Source organism: Hyla sarda, chromosome 5 (assembly GCF_029499605.1).
Source record: "Hyla sarda isolate aHylSar1 chromosome 5, aHylSar1.hap1, whole genome shotgun sequence".
Lineage (NCBI taxonomy): Eukaryota > Metazoa > Chordata > Amphibia > Anura > Hylidae > Hyla > Hyla sarda.
Window position 1 is genome coordinate 378,783,975 of NC_079193.1, and position 22,410 is coordinate 378,806,384.

A 22,410-nucleotide genomic window follows, 5' to 3' on the forward strand; every position below is an offset into this window, starting at 1 on the left:
GACTGCCCAATGTGGTCATCAAAAAATAACACAGCCCCCTGTAGACAAAAAAAATACATTTTATAATATGGTCTAATATGTTACCTACTACAATTCTGTCCTCTTTGCATAGGTATATCAGTACTATAGTAGCGCCTATTATTTACATAAATATACCTACTATAATTCTGCTCCCTATGGACAAGAATATAACTACTATAATACTGCCTCCTATATACAAGAATATAACTACTATAATACTGCTCCTATATACAAGAATATAACTACTATAATACTGCTCCTATATACAAGAATATAACTACTATAATACTGCCCCCTATATACAAGAATATAACTACTATAATACTGCCTCTATATACAAGAATATAACTACTATAATACTGCTCCTATATACAAGAATATAACTACTATAATACTGCTCCTATATACAAGAATATAACTACTATAATACTGCCTCCTATATACAAGAATATAACTACTATAATACTGCTCCTAGATACAAGAATATAACTACTATAATACTGCCTCCTATATACAAGAATATAACTACTATAATACTGCTCCTATATACAAGAATATAACTACTATAATACTGCTCCTATATACAAGAATATAACTACTATAATACTGCTCCTATACACAAGAATATAACTACTATAATACTGCTCCTATATACAAGAATATAACTACTATAATACTGCCTCCTATATACAAGAATATAACTACTATAATACTTCTCCTATATACAAGAATATAACTACTATAATACTGCTCCTATATACAAGAATATAACTACTATAATACTGCTCCTATATACAAGAATATAACTACTATAATACTGCTCCTATATACAAGAATATAACTACTATAATACTGCTCCTATATACAAGAATATAAGTGCTATAATACTGCCTCGTATATACAGGAATATAGCTACTATAATACTGCTCCTATATACAAGAATATAACTACTATAATACTGCTCCTATATACAAGAATATAACTACTATAATACTGCTCCTATATACAAGAATATAACTACTATAATACTGTCTCCTATATACAGGAATATAACTACTATAATACTGCCCCTATATACAAGAATATAACTACTATAATACTGCTCCTATATACAAGTATATAACTACTATAATACTGCTCCTATATACAAGAATATAACTACTATAATACTGCTCCTATATACAAGAATATTACTACTATAATACTGCTCCTATATACAAGAATATAACTGCTATAATACTGCCTCCTATATACAGGAATATAACTACTATAATACTGCTCCTATATACAAGAACATAACTACTATAATACTGTACTGCTCCATATATATAAGAATTTAACTACTATAATACTGCTCCTATATACAAGAATATAACTACTATAATACTGCCTCCTTTATACAAGTATATAACTACTATAATACTGCCTCCTATATACAAGAATATAACTACTATAATACTGCCCCTATATACAAGAATATAACTACTGTAAAATTGCTCCTATATACAAGAATATAACTACTATAATACTGCTCCTATATACAAGAATATAACTACTATAATACTGCTCCTATATACAAGAATATAACTACTATAATACTGCTCCTATATACAAGAATATAACTACTATAATACTGCTCCTATATACAAGAATATAACTGCTATAATACTGCTCCTATATACAAGAATATAACTACTATAATACTGACCCTTTATACAGTGGGGATCAAAAGTTTGGGCACCCCAGGTAAAAATTTGTATTAATGTGCATAAAGAAGCCAAGGAAAGATGGAAAAATCTCCAAAAGTCATCAAATTACAGATTAGACATTCTTATAATATGTCAACAAAAGTTACATTTTATTTCCATCATTTACACTTTCAAAATAACAGAAAACAAAAAAATGGTGTCTGCAAAAGTTTGTGCACCCTGCAGAATTTATAGCTGAGACCTGCCAGTGGATTGTTCTCAATCATCATCTGGGAAGACCAGGTGATGTCAATCTCAAAGGTTTTAAATACCCAGACTCATCTGATCTTGCCCCAACAATCAGCACCATGGGTTCTTCTAAGCAGTTGTCTAGAAATCTGAAACTGAAAATTGTTGACGCTCACAAAGCTGGAGAAGGCTATAAGAAGATGGCAAAACGTTTTCAGATGTCAATATCCTCTGTTCGGAATGTAATTAAGAAATGGCAATCATCAGGAACAGTGGAAATTAAAGCAAGATCTGAAAGACCAAGAAAAATATCAGACAGAACAGCTCGCAGGATTGTGAGAAAAACAATTCAAAACCCACGTTTGTCTGCACAATCCCTCCAGAAAGACCTGGCAGACACTGGAGTTGGGGTACACTATTCCACTATAAAGAGATACTTGTACAAATATGGTCTTCATGGTAGAGTCATCAGAAGAAAACCTCTTCTACGTCCTCACCACAAAAATCAGTGTTTGAACTTTGCAAATGAACATATAGACAAGCCTGGTGCATTTTGGAAACAAGTTCTGTGGACCGATGAGGTTAAAATTGAACTTTTTGGCGGGAATGAGCAAAGGTACGTTTGGAGAAGAAGGGGAACAGAATTTAATGAAAAGAACCTCTGTCCAACTGTTAAGCATGGGGGTGGATCAGTCATGCTTTGGGGTTGTATTGTAGCCAGTGGCACAGGGAATATCTCACGAGTAGAAGGAAAAATGGATTCAATAACATTTCAGCAAATTTTGGATGCTAACTTGATGCCATCTGTGAAAAAGCTGAAGTTAAAGAGAGGATGGCTTCTACAAATGGATAATGATCCTAAATACACCTCGAAATCCACGGGGGATTACATCAAGAGGCGTAAACTGAAGGTTTTGACATGGCCTTCACAATCTCCTGACCTCAACATAATTGAAAATCTATGGATAGACCTTAAAAGAGCAGTGCGTGACAGACAGCCCAGAAATCTCAAAGAACTGGAAGACTTTTGTAAGGAATATGGGCAAAGATACCTCAAACAAGAATTGAAAGACTCTTGGCTGGCTACAAAAAGCGTTTACAAGCTGTGATACTTGCCAAAGGGGGCAGTACAAGATATTACCTCTGCAGGGTGCCCAAACTTTTGCAGACGCCATTTTTTTTTCCTGTTATTTTGAAAGTGTAAATGATGGAAATAAAATGTAACTTTTGTTGACATATTCTAAGAATGTCTAATCTGTAATTTGATGCCTTTTGGAGATTTTTCCATCTTTCCTTGGCTTCTTTATGCACATTAATACAAATTTTTACCTGGGGCGCCCAAACTTTTGATCCCCACTGTTCAAGAATATAACTACTAATATATTGTCATCTATCAAAAGTAATAACACATAATCAGTTAATATACAGAATGAATTCAATATACTGTATTATGTGGCGGGAGTCTTTATTATGATAATAGTTACATTGCGTGTGATTATTATTACTACACGGCTGATATAGAATGACACATTGTATCTGATGTATTATAAATGATAACATTCGGGATCTCCCCAGTAAACCGATTGTAATTGTAACTTTCTGTTCTTACCCAACAGTCTGACTTCGAGAAGGACGTGGATTTGGCGTGTCGCTCCGGTAAGGACACACTCTACATATGCCAAAATGTTTGGAATTGATGGTTGTTACCTGTTGTTTAGGATGTTATCTATGAAAGCCATTGGTGTTAGAACTGAACTTGTTGTTTTTTTTTTGTTTTTTACACCCTTTTTTTTTCCGTTGCTCTTTTTTTCTATAGATTTAATTTTAGGATTCTTCTTTTAGTAAAATCACCTAAAAATAAATAATCATGACTGTATTCTCCGAGACTCTCCCGGGATGGGTGCAGTGAGTTCTTTATCCTCATTGTCCATAGGATTTACACCGCACTGTATTCTCATTGTTTCTCCTCGAATGGACATAATGTGAAATCTCAATTATGAACATAATAGTCATTTAACTCCCAGAATGTAATATGGGCAAACATGTCCCGCTGTGAATATTATGTCCTGAAGAAGAGGATGTGTTTAATAAGAATCACCTGTCATTAGGTGAAGAGCTCTTCATGTCACCGGTAATGGAGCCGCTTATTTCTACCGCCTGATCTGAATGTCACTGCGCCGATCTGTGTTATTAGCAGATGAGGAGACGGCACCTGGCATAAAATACCGAAAGAACGGCTGCAGTAAAGATATTACGGTTATTACGGTTCTATCAACCTACAAAATAAATGTATCTCCAACCAGGCAGAACGAAAATTAGGAAGAGCCCCCAATGCACCTCGTATTATTAGTTGAGTCGTCCTCCTTCTGCGACAAGTCCATAAAGTCATTTCATATTTAGATCTGTACCAGGAAGCTGTCTGACCACCGATAGGTCAGCGTTCTTAGCCGATTTATGGCTCAAAAAGCTGTTTGCGAACATAACCTGTTTATCCACCTAAAGAATAAATATCGTCACTCACCAAATCCAGCAAGTCCTGTGAGTGTCATACTCACATACAGTACAAGGGGGAGACGCATATGGAAAGAGGTGCACAGTAAAGAGGCTACAGCCATTTAGCACTTGTTAGTACTTCATTGGCCTCTATAGAGTGCTAAACGGCTGTAGCCTCTTTGCTGTATCAAAGAGAGTCCACGTAAAGATAAATAGCGACACTCACCAAATCCAGCAGGTTCTTCTTTATTTAAGATGATCATACTCACATACAATACAAGGGGGAGGCGCGCATAAATATGGATGTACAGCAAAGAGGCTACAGCCTTTAGCACTTGTTTGTGCTTTATTGGGTCTTTATAGAGTGCTAAACGGCTGTAGCCTCTTTGCTGTATCAAAGAGAGTCCTTGTATAGCAGCATTCACCAAATTCAGCAGGTTCTTCTTTAGTTAAAGGGGGGTACTCAACTGAAAACATCTAATCCCCATCCAAAAGATGTCTAATCGCAGGGGTCCGGCTGCTAGGTGACCTCCACAATCTCGCTGCAGCACCCCAGTCATCCTGTGCACGGAGGGACCTCTTCTCTGTGCCGGATGACTGGCGACTACAGCCACCACGCCCCCTCCATTCATGTCTATGGAAGAGGGCATGACGGCTACTACGTAGCCGCCATGCCCCCTCCCATAGACATGAATGGAGGGGGCGTGGCATGACAACACGAGCACGGAAGCTTCAGGCTTCTGTGTTCCGGACGCCACCGATGCCAGCCTGGAGATATCGGGGTTCCCCAGAAGCTGTACCCCTGCGATCTCTAGGCCGGCAGTGGCAACGTCTGGAACACCGAAGATTGCAGCTTCCTCGTTCATGACATGGGAGGGGGCGTGACATGACAGGGGAGGAGATAGGAGATAAGATGTTTTCAGTGGAGTACCCCTTTAAGATGATCATACTCTCATACAGTACAAAAAGGAGCCGCACATAGATGTGGATGTACAGCAAAGAGACTACAACATATAGTCACATGAAGCACTAACGAGCGCAAAACGGTGTAAAACAAGAGCACGAAATAGCGGAACTCACCAATTCCTGCAGGCTCTTCATTATTTTAGAGTATCTTACTCACATACAGTACAGGGGGGGAGACGCACATAAACAGGGGGGCACACCAAAGAGACTACAGACTATAGAGGCCCAATATAGCACTAACAAGCGTGAAACAGCAGCACGAAATAGCGATACTCACCAAATCCAGCAGGTTCTCCTTTATTTCTCTATTTCATGCCGTTTTGTGCTTGTTAGTGCTTCATGTGACTATAGGTTGTAGTCTCTTTGCTGTACATCCACATCTATGTGCGCCTCCCCCTTGTACTGTATGTGAGTATGATCATCTTAAATAAAGAAGAACCTGCTGGATTTGGTGAGTGCCGCTATTTATTCTTTAGGTGGATTCTTTTTGATGGACTAACTGGAGCAGAGCACCACGATAAGCAGTGTACATTTCTTCACGCTTCTTGTGCAACATTTAAGGCAACATATGGCCACATATGGTACTGACCAGGGCTCAAGTCCTGCGGGAATGAGTGGGAACTGAGTCCCTGCACTTTTTCCACAGCAGGAACACCGTTCCCATTAGCAGGAGTTCTGCAGGGCCAGCCCTTGAGTGGAAATCTTGAATGAGTTCCCACACTTTTTTTTCCCCCAGGACTTGACCCTTGGTACTGACCACCTCAAAAACTGTTGAGGGACCAGAGCAAAGTAATAATCATTTATGACCCTGCTTTGTCCTTATGACCTTATTGACCTTATCAAATATCGTATTTCCTGGAGTTTTATTTAGAAAAAAACAACTGTGATTTATGGAGTTAGAGAGTGGAACAAGACAAGTGGACTGCCGTTCAAAGGTCCCACCATATGAGAAGCTCCATGTATGGACCAGATAAAGGCTACAACGACTATAGGCTCAAACTGTTCATCAAACACCTGATGAGATATGACAAGTTCCATAGAAATATGTCAGAGTTTCCTTAAATATAAATGTTACAGTTTTTTTTCTCTCTCTAGCTCTGAACAAGGACCTCTCGGCCTGCAGAACATCCACCATCACAGGAACTCTGAAGCGGCCATCTTTGCAAGATGAAGAGAAGATGAAGATGAACCATCAAAAGGGATCAAATTTTAATAGTCTTCCAGCTAATGTGTCCAAAATGCACCTGCAAGGATCGCCACACTATCTGGGAGGCATCAACCTCAATGAGTATAACAATCACACCCTTACCCTAAAAAAGGACAAGAACCAGCCCCCTAAGCCTGTATACATGTGTGAGGGGGACATATTCAAAAAGCTGGACTCAGAGCTGACCCGAGCACAGGAGCAGTCCATGGACACCAGTTATGTTATTTTGCCCAATAATACGGCCACACTTAGGGCAAAACCGAAAGAGGACAATAAGTATAGTATGAACATCGACCAGATGCCACAGACCAGGCTCATACATCTCAACATGGCCGACCCCACCTACATGGTGAAGAGCCCCCCAAGGGAACGCCTGGGCATGAAATGTATTGAGCAGGGGTCACCCATGCAGAAGCAGCAGCTCCACCCCAGCGAATCACAAATACCAATGGGCCTCTGTGAAAAGGCGGAGCTGGGAACAACGGGGATGGTCCCAAAAAGTGAGATCTCCACACTGTCAATGAGCTCCTTAGAGGTAAGAAACCAAAGAGAAGTATCATAAATAGCTCACTGACTCTATATCATCTATGAACGGCAACTACTATAGGGAATGTCTAGATTATTCAGCTCTATTGGGAGAGGGAGCAGTATTATAGTAGTTATATTCTTGTATATAGGAGCAGTATTATAGCAGTTATATTCTTGTATATAGGAGCAGTATTATAGTAGTTATATTCTTGTATATAGGAGGCAGTATTATAGTAGTTATATTCTTGTATATAGGAGCAGTATTATAGCAGTTATATTCTTGTATATAGGAGCAGTATTATAGTAGTTATATTCTTGTATATAGGAGCAGTATTATAGTAATTATATTCTTGTATATAGGAGGCAGTATTATAGTAGTTATATTCTTGTATATAGGAGCATTATTATAGTAGTTATATTCTTGTATATAGGAGCAGTATTATAGTAGTTATATTCTTGTATATAGTAGCAGTATTATAGTAGTTATATTCTTGTATATAGGGGCAGTATTATAGTAGTTATATTCTTGTATATAGGGGCAGTATTATAGTAGTTATATTCTTGTATATAGGAGCAGTATTATAGTAGTTATATTCTTGTATACAGGAGCAGTATTATAGTAGTTATATTCTTGTATATAGGAGCAGTATTATAGTAGTTATATTCTTGTATATAGGGGCAGTATTATAGTAGTTATATTCTTGTATATAGGAGCAGTATTATAGTAGTTATATTCTTGTATATAGGAGCAGTATTATAGTAGTTATATTCTTGTATATAGGAGGCAGTATAATAGTAGTTATATTCTTGTATATAGGAGCAGTATTATAGTAGTTATATTCTTGTATATAGGAGCAGTATTATAGTAGTTATATTCTTGTATATAGGAGCAGTATTATAGCAGTTATATTCTTGTATATAGGAGCAGTATTATAGTAGTTATATTCTTGTATATAGGAGCAGTATTATAGTAGTTATATTCTTGTATATAGGAGCAGTATTATAGTAGTTATATTCTTGTATATAGGAGGCAGTATAATAGTAGTTATATTCTTGTATATAGGAGCAGTATTATAGTAGTTATATTCTTGTATATAGGAGCAGTATTATAGTAGTTATATTCTTGTATATAGGAGCAGTATTATAGCAGTTATATTCTTGTATATAGGAGCAGTATTATAGTAGTTATATTCTTGTATATAGGAGCAGTATTATAGTAATTATATTCTTGTATATAGGAGGCAGTATTATAGTAGTTATATTCTTGTATATAGGAGCATTATTATAGTAGTTATATTCTTGTATATAGGAGCAGTATTATAGTAGTTATATTCTTGTATATAGTAGCAGTATTATAGTAGTTATATTCTTGTATATAGGGGCAGTATTATAGTAGTTATATTCTTGTATATAGGGGCAGTATTATAGTAGTTATATTCTTGTATATAGGAGCAGTATTATAGTAGTTATATTCTTGTATACAGGAGCAGTATTATAGTAGTTATATTCTTGTATATAGGAGCAGTATTATAGTAGTTATATTCTTGTATATAGGGGCAGTATTATAGTAGTTATATTCTTGTATATAGGAGCAGTATTATAGTAGTTATATTCTTGTATATAGGAGCAGTATTATAGTAGTTATATTCTTGTATATAGGAGGCAGTATAATAGTAGTTATATTCTTGTATATAGGAGCAGTATTATAGTAGTTATATTCTTGTATATAGGAGCAGTATTATAGTAGTTATATTCTTGTATATAGGAGCAGTATTATAGCAGTTATATTCTTGTATATAGGAGCAGTATTATAGTAGTTATATTCTTGTATATAGGAGCAGTATTATAGTAGTTATATTCTTGTATATAGGAGCAGTATTATAGTAGTTATATTCTTGTATATAGGAGGCAGTATAATAGTAGTTATATTCTTGTATATAGGAGCAGTATTATAGTAGTTATATTCTTGTATATAGGAGCAGTATTAAAGTATTTATATTCTTGTATATAGGAGCAGTATTATAGCAGTTATATTCTTGTATATAGGAGCAGTATTATAGTAGTTATATTCTTGTATATAGGAGCAGTATTATAGTAGTTATATTCTTGTATATAGGAGCAGTATTATAGTAGTTATATTCTTGTATATAGGAGCAGTATTATAGTAGTTATATACTTGTATATAGGAGCAGTATTATAGTAGTTATATTCTTGTATATAGGAGCAGTATTATAGCAGTTATATTCTTGTATATAGGAGCAGTATTATAGTAGTTATATTCTTGTATATAGGAGCAGTATTATAGTAGTTATATTCTTGTATATAGGAGGCAGTATTATAGTAGTTATATTCTTGTATATAGGAGCAGTATTATAGTAGTTATATTCTTGTATATAGGAGCAGTATTATAGCAGTTATATTCTTGTATATAGGAGCAGTATTATAGTAGTTATATTCTTGTATATAGGAGCAGTATTATAGTAGTTATATTCTTGTATATAGGAGCAGTATTATAGTAGTTATATTCTTGTATATAGGAGCAGTATTATAGTAGTTATATTCTTGTATATAGGAGCAGTATTATAGTAGTTATATTCTTGTATATAGGAGGCAGTATTATAGTAGTTATATTCTTGTATATAGGAGCAGTATTATAGTAGTTATATTCTTGTATATAGGAACAGTATTATAGTTGTTATATTCTTGTATATAGGAGCAGTATTATAGTAGTTATATTCTTGTATATAGGAGCAGTATTATAGTAGTTATATTCTTGTATATAGGAGCAGTATTATAGCAGTTATATTCTTGTATATAGGAGCAGTATTATAGTAGTTATATTCTTGTATATAGGAGACAGTATTATAGTAGTTATATTCTTGTATATAGGAGAAGTATTATAATAATTATATTCTTGTATATAGGAGCAGTATTATAGTAGTTATATTCTTGTATATAGGAACAGTATTATAGTTGTTATATTCTTGTATATAGGAGGCAGTATTATAGTAGTTATATTTTTGTTCATACGTGTCCCTTATACTTGTACTTACTAGAAATGGGAAGAGGATATTTTGTAATCAGAATTTCTCAGTAGTGCATGTCTATATCTCAGCATGGAAATATGTTTTGTATTTTGTATTTATATGTTTAAAGGAGGATTCCACCTTAAGATAAGACAATATTTATGTGGATTAGAACCTATTGAGTGGCCTTTTTTTAATAAGAAGTAGTTATACTGTATATTTTATTGGTGGTACATATTCTGTTACTTTTATAATGTAAAATATAATCCATACAGGCGGGCACCGCTCTACAGTCAGTATAATCCATACAGGTGCGCACAGCTCTACAGCCAATATAATCCATACAGGCGGGCACAGCCGTACAGTCAGTATAATCCATACAGGTGGGCACAGCCATACACTCAGTATAATCCATACAGGTGGGCACAGCCATACAGTCAGTATAATCTATACAGGTGGGCACAGCCGTACACTCAGTATAATCCATACAGGTAGGCACAGCTGTACAGTCAGTATAATCCATACAGGTGAGCACAGACGTACAGTCCATATAATCCATACAGGTGGGCACAGCCATATAGTCGATATACAGGTGGGCACAGCCGTACAGTTGATATAATCCATACAGGCGGGCACAGCCGTACAGTTGATATAATCCATACAGGCCGGCACAGCCTTACAGTCGATATAATCTATACAGGCGGACACAGCCGTACAGTCGATATAATCCATACAGGCGGGCACAGCCATACAGTCCATATAATCCATACAGGGGGCACAGCCGTACAGTCCATATAATCCATACAGGGGGCACAGCCGTACAGTCGATATAATCCATACAGGTGGGCACAGCCGTACAGTCGATATAATCCATACAGGGGGCACAGCCGTAGAGTCCATATAATCCATACAGGCGGGCACAGCCGTACAGTCCATATAATCCATACAGGCGGGCACAGCAGTACAGTTGATATAATCCATACAGGTGGGCACAGCCGTACAGTCCATATAATTCATACAGGCGGGCACAGCCGTACAGTCCATATAATCCATACAGGTGGGCACAGCCGTACAGTCGATATAATCCATACAGGTGGGCACAGCCATATAGTCGATATAATCCATACAGGGGGCACAGTGGTACAGTTGATATAATCCATACAGGCAGGCACCGCCGTACAGTCTATATAATGAATACAGGGCGGCACAGCCGTACAGTCGATAGAATCCATACAGGCGGCACAGCCGTAAAGTCCATATAATCCATACAGGCGGGCACAGCCGTACAGTCAATATAATCCATACAGGCAGGCACCGCCGTACAGTCTATATAATGAATACAGGGCGGCACAGCCGTACAGTCGATATAATCCATACAGGCAGCACAGCCGTACAATTGATATAATCCATACAGGCGGGCACAGCCGTACAGTCTATATAATCCATACAGGCGGGCACAGCCGTACAGTCAAAATAATCCATACAGGCAGGCACCGCCGTACAGTCTATATAATGAATACAGGGCGGCACAGCCGTACAGTCGATATAATCCATACAGGCGGCACAGCCGTACAATCGATATAATCCATACAGGCGGGCACAGCCGTACAGTCTATATAATGAATACAGGGCGGCACAGCCGTACAGTCTATATAATGAATACAGGGCAGCACAGCCGTACAGTCGATATAATCCATACAGGCGGGCACAGCCATACAGTCTATATAATGAATACAGGGCGGCACAGCCGTACAGTCGATATAATCCATACAGGCGGGCACAGCCGTACAGTTGATATAATCCATACAGGCGGGCACAGCCGTACAGTCGATATAATCCATACAGGCAGGCACAGCCGTACAGTCGATATAATCCATACAGGCAGGCACAGCCGTACAGTCGATATAATCCATACAGGCAGGCACAGCCGTACAGTTGATATAATCCATACAGGCAGGCACAGCCGTACAGTTGATATAATCCATACAGGCGGCACAGCCGTACAGTCATGAACATCCACCAGAGGTTATTGACTGACCACATAGTCCATGTCCCCATTACAGACATTCTGACCATTTCTATCTCCTCTTTGTTCACAGAGAAGAAAATCCCGGTATGCAGAATTAGACTTTGAGGTAGGATTTTCCTCCTTTCACTCATCGTTTCATTAATTTTCTTTTTATAAATTTTAACACAAATGTAAAGGTTCTCATTTTCCATGTTGGTTTTATGATAGTCGATAAAAGGGTCGGCTTCCTTAATAAAATTAGAACATACCTGTCCTGCACACTAAAAATAGACTTAGGGGGCGCTATTGCATTGCTCTCTGTAGAAAACATATATGTAGCAGTGAGCGATGGTACGGACAATTAACAATTGAAGCAAATAGGGGGGACAATTATTGCGCCACTCCAGGTATAAGAAAGAGATAGGCATAAGTCTATCCTTTATATAAGATAGGGATAAGCATAAGGCTATCCTTCATATAAGATAGGGATAGGTATAAGGCTATCCTTTATATAAAATAGAGATAGGTATAAAGCTATACTTCATATAAGATAGGGATAAACATAAGGCTATCCTTCATATAAGATAGGGATAGGTATAAGGCTATCCTTCATATAAGATAGGGATAGGCATAAGGCTATCCTTCATATAAGATAGGGATAGGTATAAGGCTATCCTTTATATAAAATAGAGATAGGTATAAAGCTATACTTCATATAAGATAGGGATAAGCATAAGGCTATCCTTCATATAAGATAGGGATAAGCATAAGGCTATCCTTCATATAAGATAGAGATAGGTATAAAGCTATACTTCATATAAAATAGGGATAAGCATAAGGATATCCTTCATATCATTTATCATCCTGTACACTGAGCTTTGTTGAGGAAGGATTCTTTACTGAGAGAGTAGTGGATGCATGGAATAGCCTAGTGGTCACTGCAAAAACGGTGAAGAGTTTAACCATGCATGGGATAGGCATAAGGCTATCCTTCATATAAGATAGGGATAGAGATAAGGCTATCCTTCATATAAGATAGGGATAGGCATAAGGCTATCCTTCATATAAGATAGGGATAGGCATAAGGCTATCCTTCATATAAGATAGGGATAGAGATAAGGCTATCCTTCATATAAGATAGGGATAGACATAAGGCAATCTTTCATATAAGATAGGGATAGACATAAGGCTATCCTTCATATAAGATAGGGATAGACATAAGACTATCCTTCATATAAGAAATAGATGGGCATAAGTCTATCCTTCATATAAGATAGAGATAGACATAAGGCAATCCTTCATATAAGATAGGGATAGACATAAGGCTATCCTTCATATAAGATAGGGATATACATAAGGGTATCCTTCATATAACATAGGAATAGGTATAAGGCTATCCTTCATATAAGAAAGAGATAGGCATTAGGCTGTCCTTTATATAAGATAGGGATAAACATAAGGCTATCCTTCATATAAGATAGGGATAGGTGTAAGGCTATCCTTTATATAAGATATGAATAGGCATAAAGCTATCCTTCATATAAGATAGGGATAAACATAAGGCTATCCTTCATATAAGATAGGGATAGATGTAAGGCTACCCTTCATATAAGATAGAGATAGTCATAAGGCTATCCTTCATATAAGATAGGGATAGGTATAAGGCAATCCTTCATATAAGATAGGGATAGGCATAAGGCTATCCTTCATATAAGATAGAGATAAGCATAAGGCTATCCTTCATATAAGATAGAGATAGACATAAGGCAATCCTTCATATAAGATAGGGATAGACATAAGGATATCCTTCATATAAGAAAGAGATAGGTATAAGGCTATCCTTCATATAAGAAAAGAATAGACAAAAGGCTATCCTTCATATAAGATAGGGATAGACAAAAGGCTATCCTTCATATAAGATAGGGATAGACAAAAGGCTATCCTTCATAAAAGATAGAGATAGGCATAAGGCTATCCTTCATATAAGATAGGGATAGGTATAAAGCTATCCTTCATATAAGATAGGGATAGTTATAAGGCTATATTTCATATAAGATAGGGATAGGTATAAGATAATCGTTCATATAAAATAGGGATAGGTATAAGGCTATCCTTCATATAAGATAGGGATAGGTATAAGGCTATCCTTCATATAAGATAGGGATAGGTATAAGGCTAGCCTTCATATAAGATAGGGATAGGTATAAGGCTATCCTTCATATAAGATAGGGATAGACATAAGGCTATCCTTCATATAAGATAGGGATAGGTATAAGTAGGGCTGGGCGGTATGGCCAAATATGTGTATCGCGGTATTTTTTTTAACTTATGGCGGTTCTACGGTATATAACGGTATTCCCCCCCTCCCTCCCCCAAAATTAATTATTAGACCAGCTGCACTGCCCCCATCAGGGTACTACTAACGTCACTTGCAAGCGCTGCCCTCCTCGTCCTGTATGTTGTGGCCGCCAGCGCTGACACTCTATACTGTATCCCTCTGCCCGGGCTGCAGAAGGTAAACAAAAATAAGCTAACGCATGACCGTCGGCCTTACGCTGGGGACGTGAACGTCGGACAGCCGTCCGCCTATCACTGGCCACAGCGATGTTCCGCCTCGGCCGGTGATAGGCTGAGCCCACTGTCATATAAGAAGCCGGCATCCGAGGCGGAACATCGCTGCGGCCAATGATAGGCTGACGGCTTTCCGACGTTCATGTCTCCAGGAAGCAGGTCCGGACCGATGGTGAAGGTGAGTTAAAGTTTATTTTGTTTACCTTTTGCAGCCCGGGTATTGGGATACAGTATAGAGCAGTAGTCTTCAACCTACGGACCTCCAGATGTTGCAAAACTACAACTCCCAGCATGCCCGGACAGCCAACGGCTGTCCGGGCATGCTGGGAGTTGTAGTTTTGCAACATCTGGAGGTTGAAGACCACTGGTATAGTGTCAGCGCCGGCGGCTGCAACTCGCGGGTCACATATGATTAGTTCCCTGCGGCTGATAATTCATTCATTCCCGAGGGGGAGGGGCCAAATTGGTATTGCGGTATGGGTAAAAATTCATATCGTGCTGCACAAAAATTTCGGTATTCGGTTTGAACCGGTATACTGCCCAGCCCTAGACATAAGGGTATCCTTCATATAAGATAGGAATAGGTATAAGGCTATCCTTCATATAAGATAGGAATAGACATAAGACTATCCTTCATATAAGATAGGGATAAGCATAAGGTTATCCTTCATATAAGATAGGAATAGGTATAAGGCTATCCTTCATATAAGATAGGAATAGGTATAAGGGTATCCTTCATATAAGATAGGAATAGGTATAAGGCTATCCTTCATATAAGATAGGAATAGGTATAAGGCTATCCTTCATATAAGATATGGATAGGAATAAGGGTATCCTTCATATAAGATAGGGATAGGCATAAGGCTATCCTTCATATAAGATAGGGCCAGGGACTATTCATAGTATTCAGGATATTGGGCAGACTAGATGGGCCACATGGTTCTTATCTGCCGACACGTTCCATGTTTCTCCCTAAGAATGAAGAAATTCACGTAGAAAAATATGTGATTCTTTTTTTTTTTTTATTCAGAAAATTATGCACACCAGAAAACGCCACCAGGATATGTTCCAAGACTTGAATCGAAAGCTCCAACATTCGGAGAAAGAAAAGGAATCACCCACAGCGGAGAGTAAGGTGAGATGTGACCTGTGATGTGAACCAAGAGGTGGGAAACCACCGAGGGGCGCTATAAGGCCAACGGCACTTCACCCTCCAGAGCTGCGCTCTCCCCGTGGTCTTTTATCTCAAAGGAAAGATTGAAGCTGAAGATGTTTTCCCTCTTCTTTGTGCCGAGAACCGATCCGGCTTCTAATAAAAAAGACCATGGAGAGAGCGGATCTCGTGAATGTGATATTGAAGGGGCCTGGAGATCCATTAGATGTGAGGTCCCCAACACTCTTGGTCGGTGTTTGTCAACTTTCATAACTACAGAAATCAGGAAAAACATTGTTATTCTTTTAAAATGTAAAAAAGAAAAAAGATGTCCAGCGAAACAAAATGTATCCATTATCCACAGGATAGGGGATAAGTGTATGATCATGGGGGTCCGACTACTGGGACCCCCTGCAATCTCCCGTACGGGGCCCTGCTCTGCTCTCCTAAGGCACATTTCACATCCAGCATGTCAGCCGGTTGAAACACGCCCCCTCCATTCATCTCTATGTGAGAGGCGGAGACAAGTGTCTCCGCCTCTCCCATAGAGATGAATGGAGGGGGCATGTTTCGACCAGCTGATGTGCTTGATGTGAAACGTCATTACCTTAAAGAGGTACTCTGCCCCTAGACATCTTATCCCCTATCCAAAGGATAGGGGATAAGATGTCTCATCACGGGGGGCGCGATCTCCCTGCAGCACCCGACATTTGTTAAGAACGCCGGCTGCTGCACCGGAGGCTCGTGACCTCACGGCCACGCCCCCTTGTGACATCACGATCATGCCCCCTCAATGAAACTCTATGGGAGGCATGGGCATGGCAGCCGTCACACCCCCTCCCATAGACTTGCATTGAGAGGGTGTGGTCACAAGGGGCGTGTCCGTGACATCAGCACCGCATTGCTAGTCATCAGGCTCGGAGCAAAGTTTGTTCCGTTCACCTGATGACTGCAGTGCCGCAGCAGAGATTGCGTGGGGGGGGGGGGGGGGGGGGGGGGTTCCAGCAGCAGGACCCCCTCGATCAAACAGGGGATAAGATGTCTAGGGGCGGAGAACCCCTTTAAGCAGAGTCGGGGCCTTGTACAGGAGATCGCAGGGGGTCCCAACAGACACTTATCCCCTATCCTGCAGATAATGGATACATTTTGTTATACTGGACACCTTCTTTAAGGGAAGTTTTGTGGTCAGAATATTTTGGGTTGGAATTTTAGAACCATGGCCATCTAGAGTTATGATACCATAAAAATCCATTGCTCGGTAGAATTTTTTATTACTTTTGCTCAACATTTTTCTGTTGGCCAATTTATCATCTCAAGAGATCAAAAAGATTGTAGAGTTCCAGGAAGGGTTATAAAGTATCCATAGCACATAAAAGCCCCTAGTATAGTCAGAACATTAGTCATTGTCCGTAGACAGACGTCTGTCGGGTGAAGCCTTTATCATCCCGGGAACCAGAGCTGAAGGCTAATGCGGCCCCAGCTGTTTCCATAGACGTCTGCCAGGACACACAGCCTGAGGATAACAGGATAAAGGTTTGGTTATTTAATAATCCTCCAAAGCCACCAAGTTGGATCATTGGAGCGATCAGGATTCTTGGCTCAAGGAGCTGAATGGAAGTGAGTTGTCCAATAGGCCCATATGCATGAATGGGGAAGCTGAAAATAATAAGCTTATTTATTTCTTTTGGAACCTTAATATTACAGAAAGAGAACAATAGATGGATTAGGAGATAAAATACATATACAGTGGTCCCTCAAGTTACAATATTAATTGGTTCCAGGACGGCCATTGTATGTTGAGACCATTGTATGTTGAGACCATAACTCTATGAAACCTGGTAGTTGGTTCTGAAGCCCAAAATATCATCCAAAAACAGGGAAAAGTGAGGATTAAAGTAAAATAAGTAGATAACTAATATAGATAAAGCAAATCCTTATATATAAAAGTAATAAAGATCTGCTGGGAGCTGTAATCACTGTCTATGTAGCGGACAGGAGCTACTTCAGGGTCCTGTACAGTACACAGTGTCCTAAAAAAGTAACATGGAGCCGCCCTCACCTGGTGTCCAAAGGAGCAACTAACCCTGATACAGGTAAAGAGTACAGAACATGTAATACCTCCCTGTACTGTAGGGGGCGCTACCAGACACCAGTCAGTGCATACACTTCAGTAATACAGGTAAAGAGTACAGAACATGTAATACCTCCCTGTACTGTAGGGGGCGCTACCAGACACCAGTCAGTGCATACGCTTCAGTAATACAGGTAAAGAGTACAGAACATGTAATACCTCCCTGTACTGTAGGGGGCGCTACCAGACACCAGTCAGTGCATACGCTTCAGTAATACAGGTAAAGAGTACAGAACATGTAATACCTCCCTGTACTGTAGGGGGCGCTACCAGACACCAGTCAGTGCATGCACTTCAGTAATACAGGTAAAGAGTACAGAACATGTAATACCTCCCTGTACTGTAGAGGGTGCTACCAGACACCAGTCAGTGCGTACGCTTCAGTAATACAGGTAAAGAGTACAGAACATGTAATACCTCCCTGTACTGTAGGGGGCGCTACCAGACACCAGTCAGTGCATGCACTTCAGTAATACAGGTAAAGAGTACAGAACATGTAATACCTCCCTGTACTGTAGAGGGCGCTACCAGACACCAGTCAGTGCGTACACTTCAGTAATACAGGTAAAGAGTACAGAACATGTAATACCTCCCTGTACTGTAGGGGGCGCTACCAGACACCAGTCAGTGCATACACTTCAGTAATACAGGTAAAGAGTACAGAACATGTAATACCTCCCTGTACTGTAGGGGGCGCTACCAGACACCAGTCAGTGCATACGCTTCAGTAATACAGGTAAAGAGTACAGAACATGTAATACCTCCCTGTACTGTAGGGGGCGCTACCAGACACCAGTCAGTGCATACGCTTCAGTAATACAGGTAAAGAGTACAGAACATGTAATACCTCCCTGTACTGTAGGGGGCGCTACCAGACACCAGTCAGTGCATGCACTTCAGTAATACAGGTAAAGAGCACAGAACATGTAATACCTCCCTGTACTGTAGAGGGCGCTACCAGACACCAGTCAGTGCGTACACTTCAGTAATACAGGTAAAGAGTACAGAACATGTAATACCTCCCTGTACTGTAGGGGGCGCTACCAGACACCAGTCAGTGCATACACTTCAGTAATACAGGTAAAGAGTACAGAACATGTAATACCTCCCTGTACTGTAGGGGGCTCTACCAGACACCAGTCAGTGCATGCACTTCAGTAATACAGGTAAAGAGTACAGAACATGTAATACCTCCCTGTACTGTAGGGGGCGCTACCAGACACCAGTCAGTGCATGCACTTCAGTAATACAGGTAAAGAGTACAGAACATGTAATACCTCCCTGTACTGTAGAGGGCGCTACCAGACACCAGTCAGTGCGTACACTTCAGTAACACAGGTAAAGAGTACAGAACATGTAATACCTCCCTGTACTGTAGGGGGCGCTACCAGACACCAGTCAGTGCATGCACTTCAGTAATACAAGTAAAGAGTACAGAACATGTAATACCTCCCTGTACTGTAGAGGGCGCTACCAGACACCAGTCAGTGCATACACTTCAGTAATACAGGTAAAGAGTACAGAACATGTAATACCTCCCTGTACTGTAGGGGGCGCTACCAGACACCAGTCAGTGCATGCACTTCAGTAATATAGGTATTTTACCAGTGAATGCCCATTCTGATTGGTCAGTTCTTCCAGCCATTGACACGTTTCACATATCTGGACTGTCTGTACATTGTATGTTGAGTCTAGTTTCAAGTTACAATGGACCAGAAAAAAAACATTGTATGTTGAAACTATTGTATGTTGAGGCCATTGTAAGTTGAGGGATCACTATATACACTTAGAGAAGTCAACTGCAGTGACCCCCTATTGCAGATATATAGTAACCCTGTCACCACTAACCATGGCTGGTTTGCAGAGTGTAATATCTGGGTAATCAAACAGAAGGCCTAACTTGTCAATACTGTAGGGTTCACCATTGGCCCTGGTGGTCTGGGCATACAGATCTTGCACTTGGGGTTCAAATCACTATGGGGGAGATTTATCAAAACCTGTGCAGAGGAAGAGTGGTGCAGTTGCCCCTAGCAACCAATCAGATTGCTTCTTTCATTTTCCACAGGCCTCTTTAGAGGCCTGTGGAAAATGAAAGAAGCAATCTGATTGGTTGCTAGGGGCAACTGCACCACTCTTCCTCTGCACAGGTTTTGATAAATCTCCCCCTATGTGTTGTGCGGCTTTTCCTAATGTATTGATTGAGCAGTATTAAAGGAGTACAGAGTACTCTGGTGAAAAATAACTTATTACCTAATCCCCGTGATCACTGGGGGGGGGGGGTGTCAGGCAGGGTTGAGGTGGAGTTGTCTACCACTATGCACCTACAACTCAGCCTGTAAATGCCCCCTGACAAAGCCTCTGTGAAATGTGTGTTGGGGTTTGTAGGTGCATGGTGGTAGACAACTCCGCCTACAAACCCCAACACACATTTCACAGAGGCTTTGTCAGGGGGCACACCAGTCATCAAATCATTTGCAAAATATTATAATTCTTTATTAGGACAAGTAAATAAAAACATCAATTAAAAGACACAAAACAGAGATATGGCACTAAGGTTACAGGTACAGAAGATGAGATGATGGTAGTAGTATACACACAATGGTGTTGGACAGGTAAATAGTGCATGGTGGTAGACAACTCCACCTACAAACCCCAACACACATTTCGCAGAGGCTTTGTCAGGGGGCATTTTGCAAATAATTTGGGACTGCTTTTTATATTTGGGGATTTAAAGTTTTCATAGTGTGAGATAGAGAGAGTTTTAACTTGATGGACCAAAGTCTGATGGCTCATGTATCTCAGTCTGATGGCTCATGTATCTCAGTCTGATGGCTCATGTATCTCAGTCTGATGGCTCATGTATCCCAATCTAATGGCTCATGTATCTCAGTCTGATGGCTCATGTATCTCAGTCTGATGGCTCATGTATCTCAGTCTGATGGCTCATGTATCCCAGTCTAATGGCTCATGTATCTCAGTCTGATGGCTCATGTATCTCAGTCTAATGGCTCATGTATCTCAGTCTGATGGCTCATGTATCTCAGTCTAATGGCTCATGTATCCCAGTCTAATGGCTCATGTATCTCAGTCTGATGGCTCATGTATCTCAGTCTAATGGCTCATGTATCTCAGTCTGATGGCTCATGTATCTCAGTCTGATGGCTCATGTATCTCAGTCTAATGGCTCATGTATCTCAGTCTGATGGCTCGTGTATCTCAGTCTAATGGCTCATGTATCCCAGTCTAATGGCTCATGTATCTCAGTCTGATGGCTCATGTATCTCAGTCTAATGGCTCATGTATCTCAGTCTGATGGCTCATGTATCTCAGTCTGATGGCTCATGTATCGAAGTCTAATGGCTCATGTATCTCAGTCTAATGGCTCATGTATCCCAGTATAATGGCTCATGTATCTCAGTCTAATGGCTCATGTATCTCAGTCTAATGGCTCATGTATCTCAGTCTGATGGCTCATGTATCTCAGTCTGATGGCTCATGTATCTCAGTCTGATGGCTCATGTATCTCAGTCTGATGGCTCATGTATCTCAGTCTAATGGCTCATGTATCTCAGTCTAATGGCTCATGTATCTCAGTCTGATGGCTCATGTATCCCAGTATAATGGCTCATGTATCTCAGTCTAATGGCTCATGTATCTCAGTCTCATGGCTCATGTATCCCAGTATAATGGCTCATGTATCTCAGTCTGATGACTCATGTATCTCAGTCTGATGGCTCATGTTTCCCAGTATAATGGCTCATGTATCTCAGTCTCATGGCTCATGTATCCCAGTATAATGGCTCATGTATCTCAGTCTGATGACTCATGTATCTCAGTCTGATGGCTCATGTATCTCAGTCTAATGGCTCATGTATCTCAGTCTAATGGCTCATGTATCTCACTCTAATGGCTCATGTATCTGATGGCTCATGTATCTCAGTCCGATGGCTCATGTATCTCAGTCTGATGGCTCATGTATCTCAGTCTGATGGCTCATGTATCTCAGTCTGATGGCTCATGTATCTCAGTCTGATGGCTCATGTATCTCAGTCTGATGGCTCATGTATCTCAGTCTAATGGCTCATGTATCTCAGTCTGATGTCTCATGTATCTCAGTCTGATGGCTCATGTATCTCAGCCTAATGGCTCATGTATCTCAGTCTGATGGCTCATGTATCTTAGTCTGATGGCTCATGTATCTCAGTCTAATGGCTCATGTATCTCAGTCTAATGGCTCATGTATCTCAGTCTAATGGCTCATGTATTTCAGTCTAATGGCTCATGTATCTCAGTCTAATGGCTCATGTATCTCAGTCTGATGGCTCATGTATCTCAGTCTGATGGCTCATGTATCTCAGCCTGATGGCTC

General features: G+C 39.8%; 1 protein-coding gene across 1 annotated transcript in view; it reads left to right on the plus strand.

The window, feature by feature from the left end:
- ADGRB1 (adhesion G protein-coupled receptor B1) overlaps positions 1 to 22,410 on the plus strand; it is a gene marked incomplete in the record, with an annotated part of 689,450 nt that overhangs the window by 664,826 nt on the left and 2,214 nt on the right. Inside the window, 4 exon segments of the mRNA XM_056522870.1 lie at positions 3,575 to 3,614; positions 6,513 to 7,159; positions 12,278 to 12,313; positions 15,788 to 15,892. Coding sequence (XP_056378845.1) covers positions 3,575 to 3,614; positions 6,513 to 7,159; positions 12,278 to 12,313; positions 15,788 to 15,892 — 828 coding nt within the window.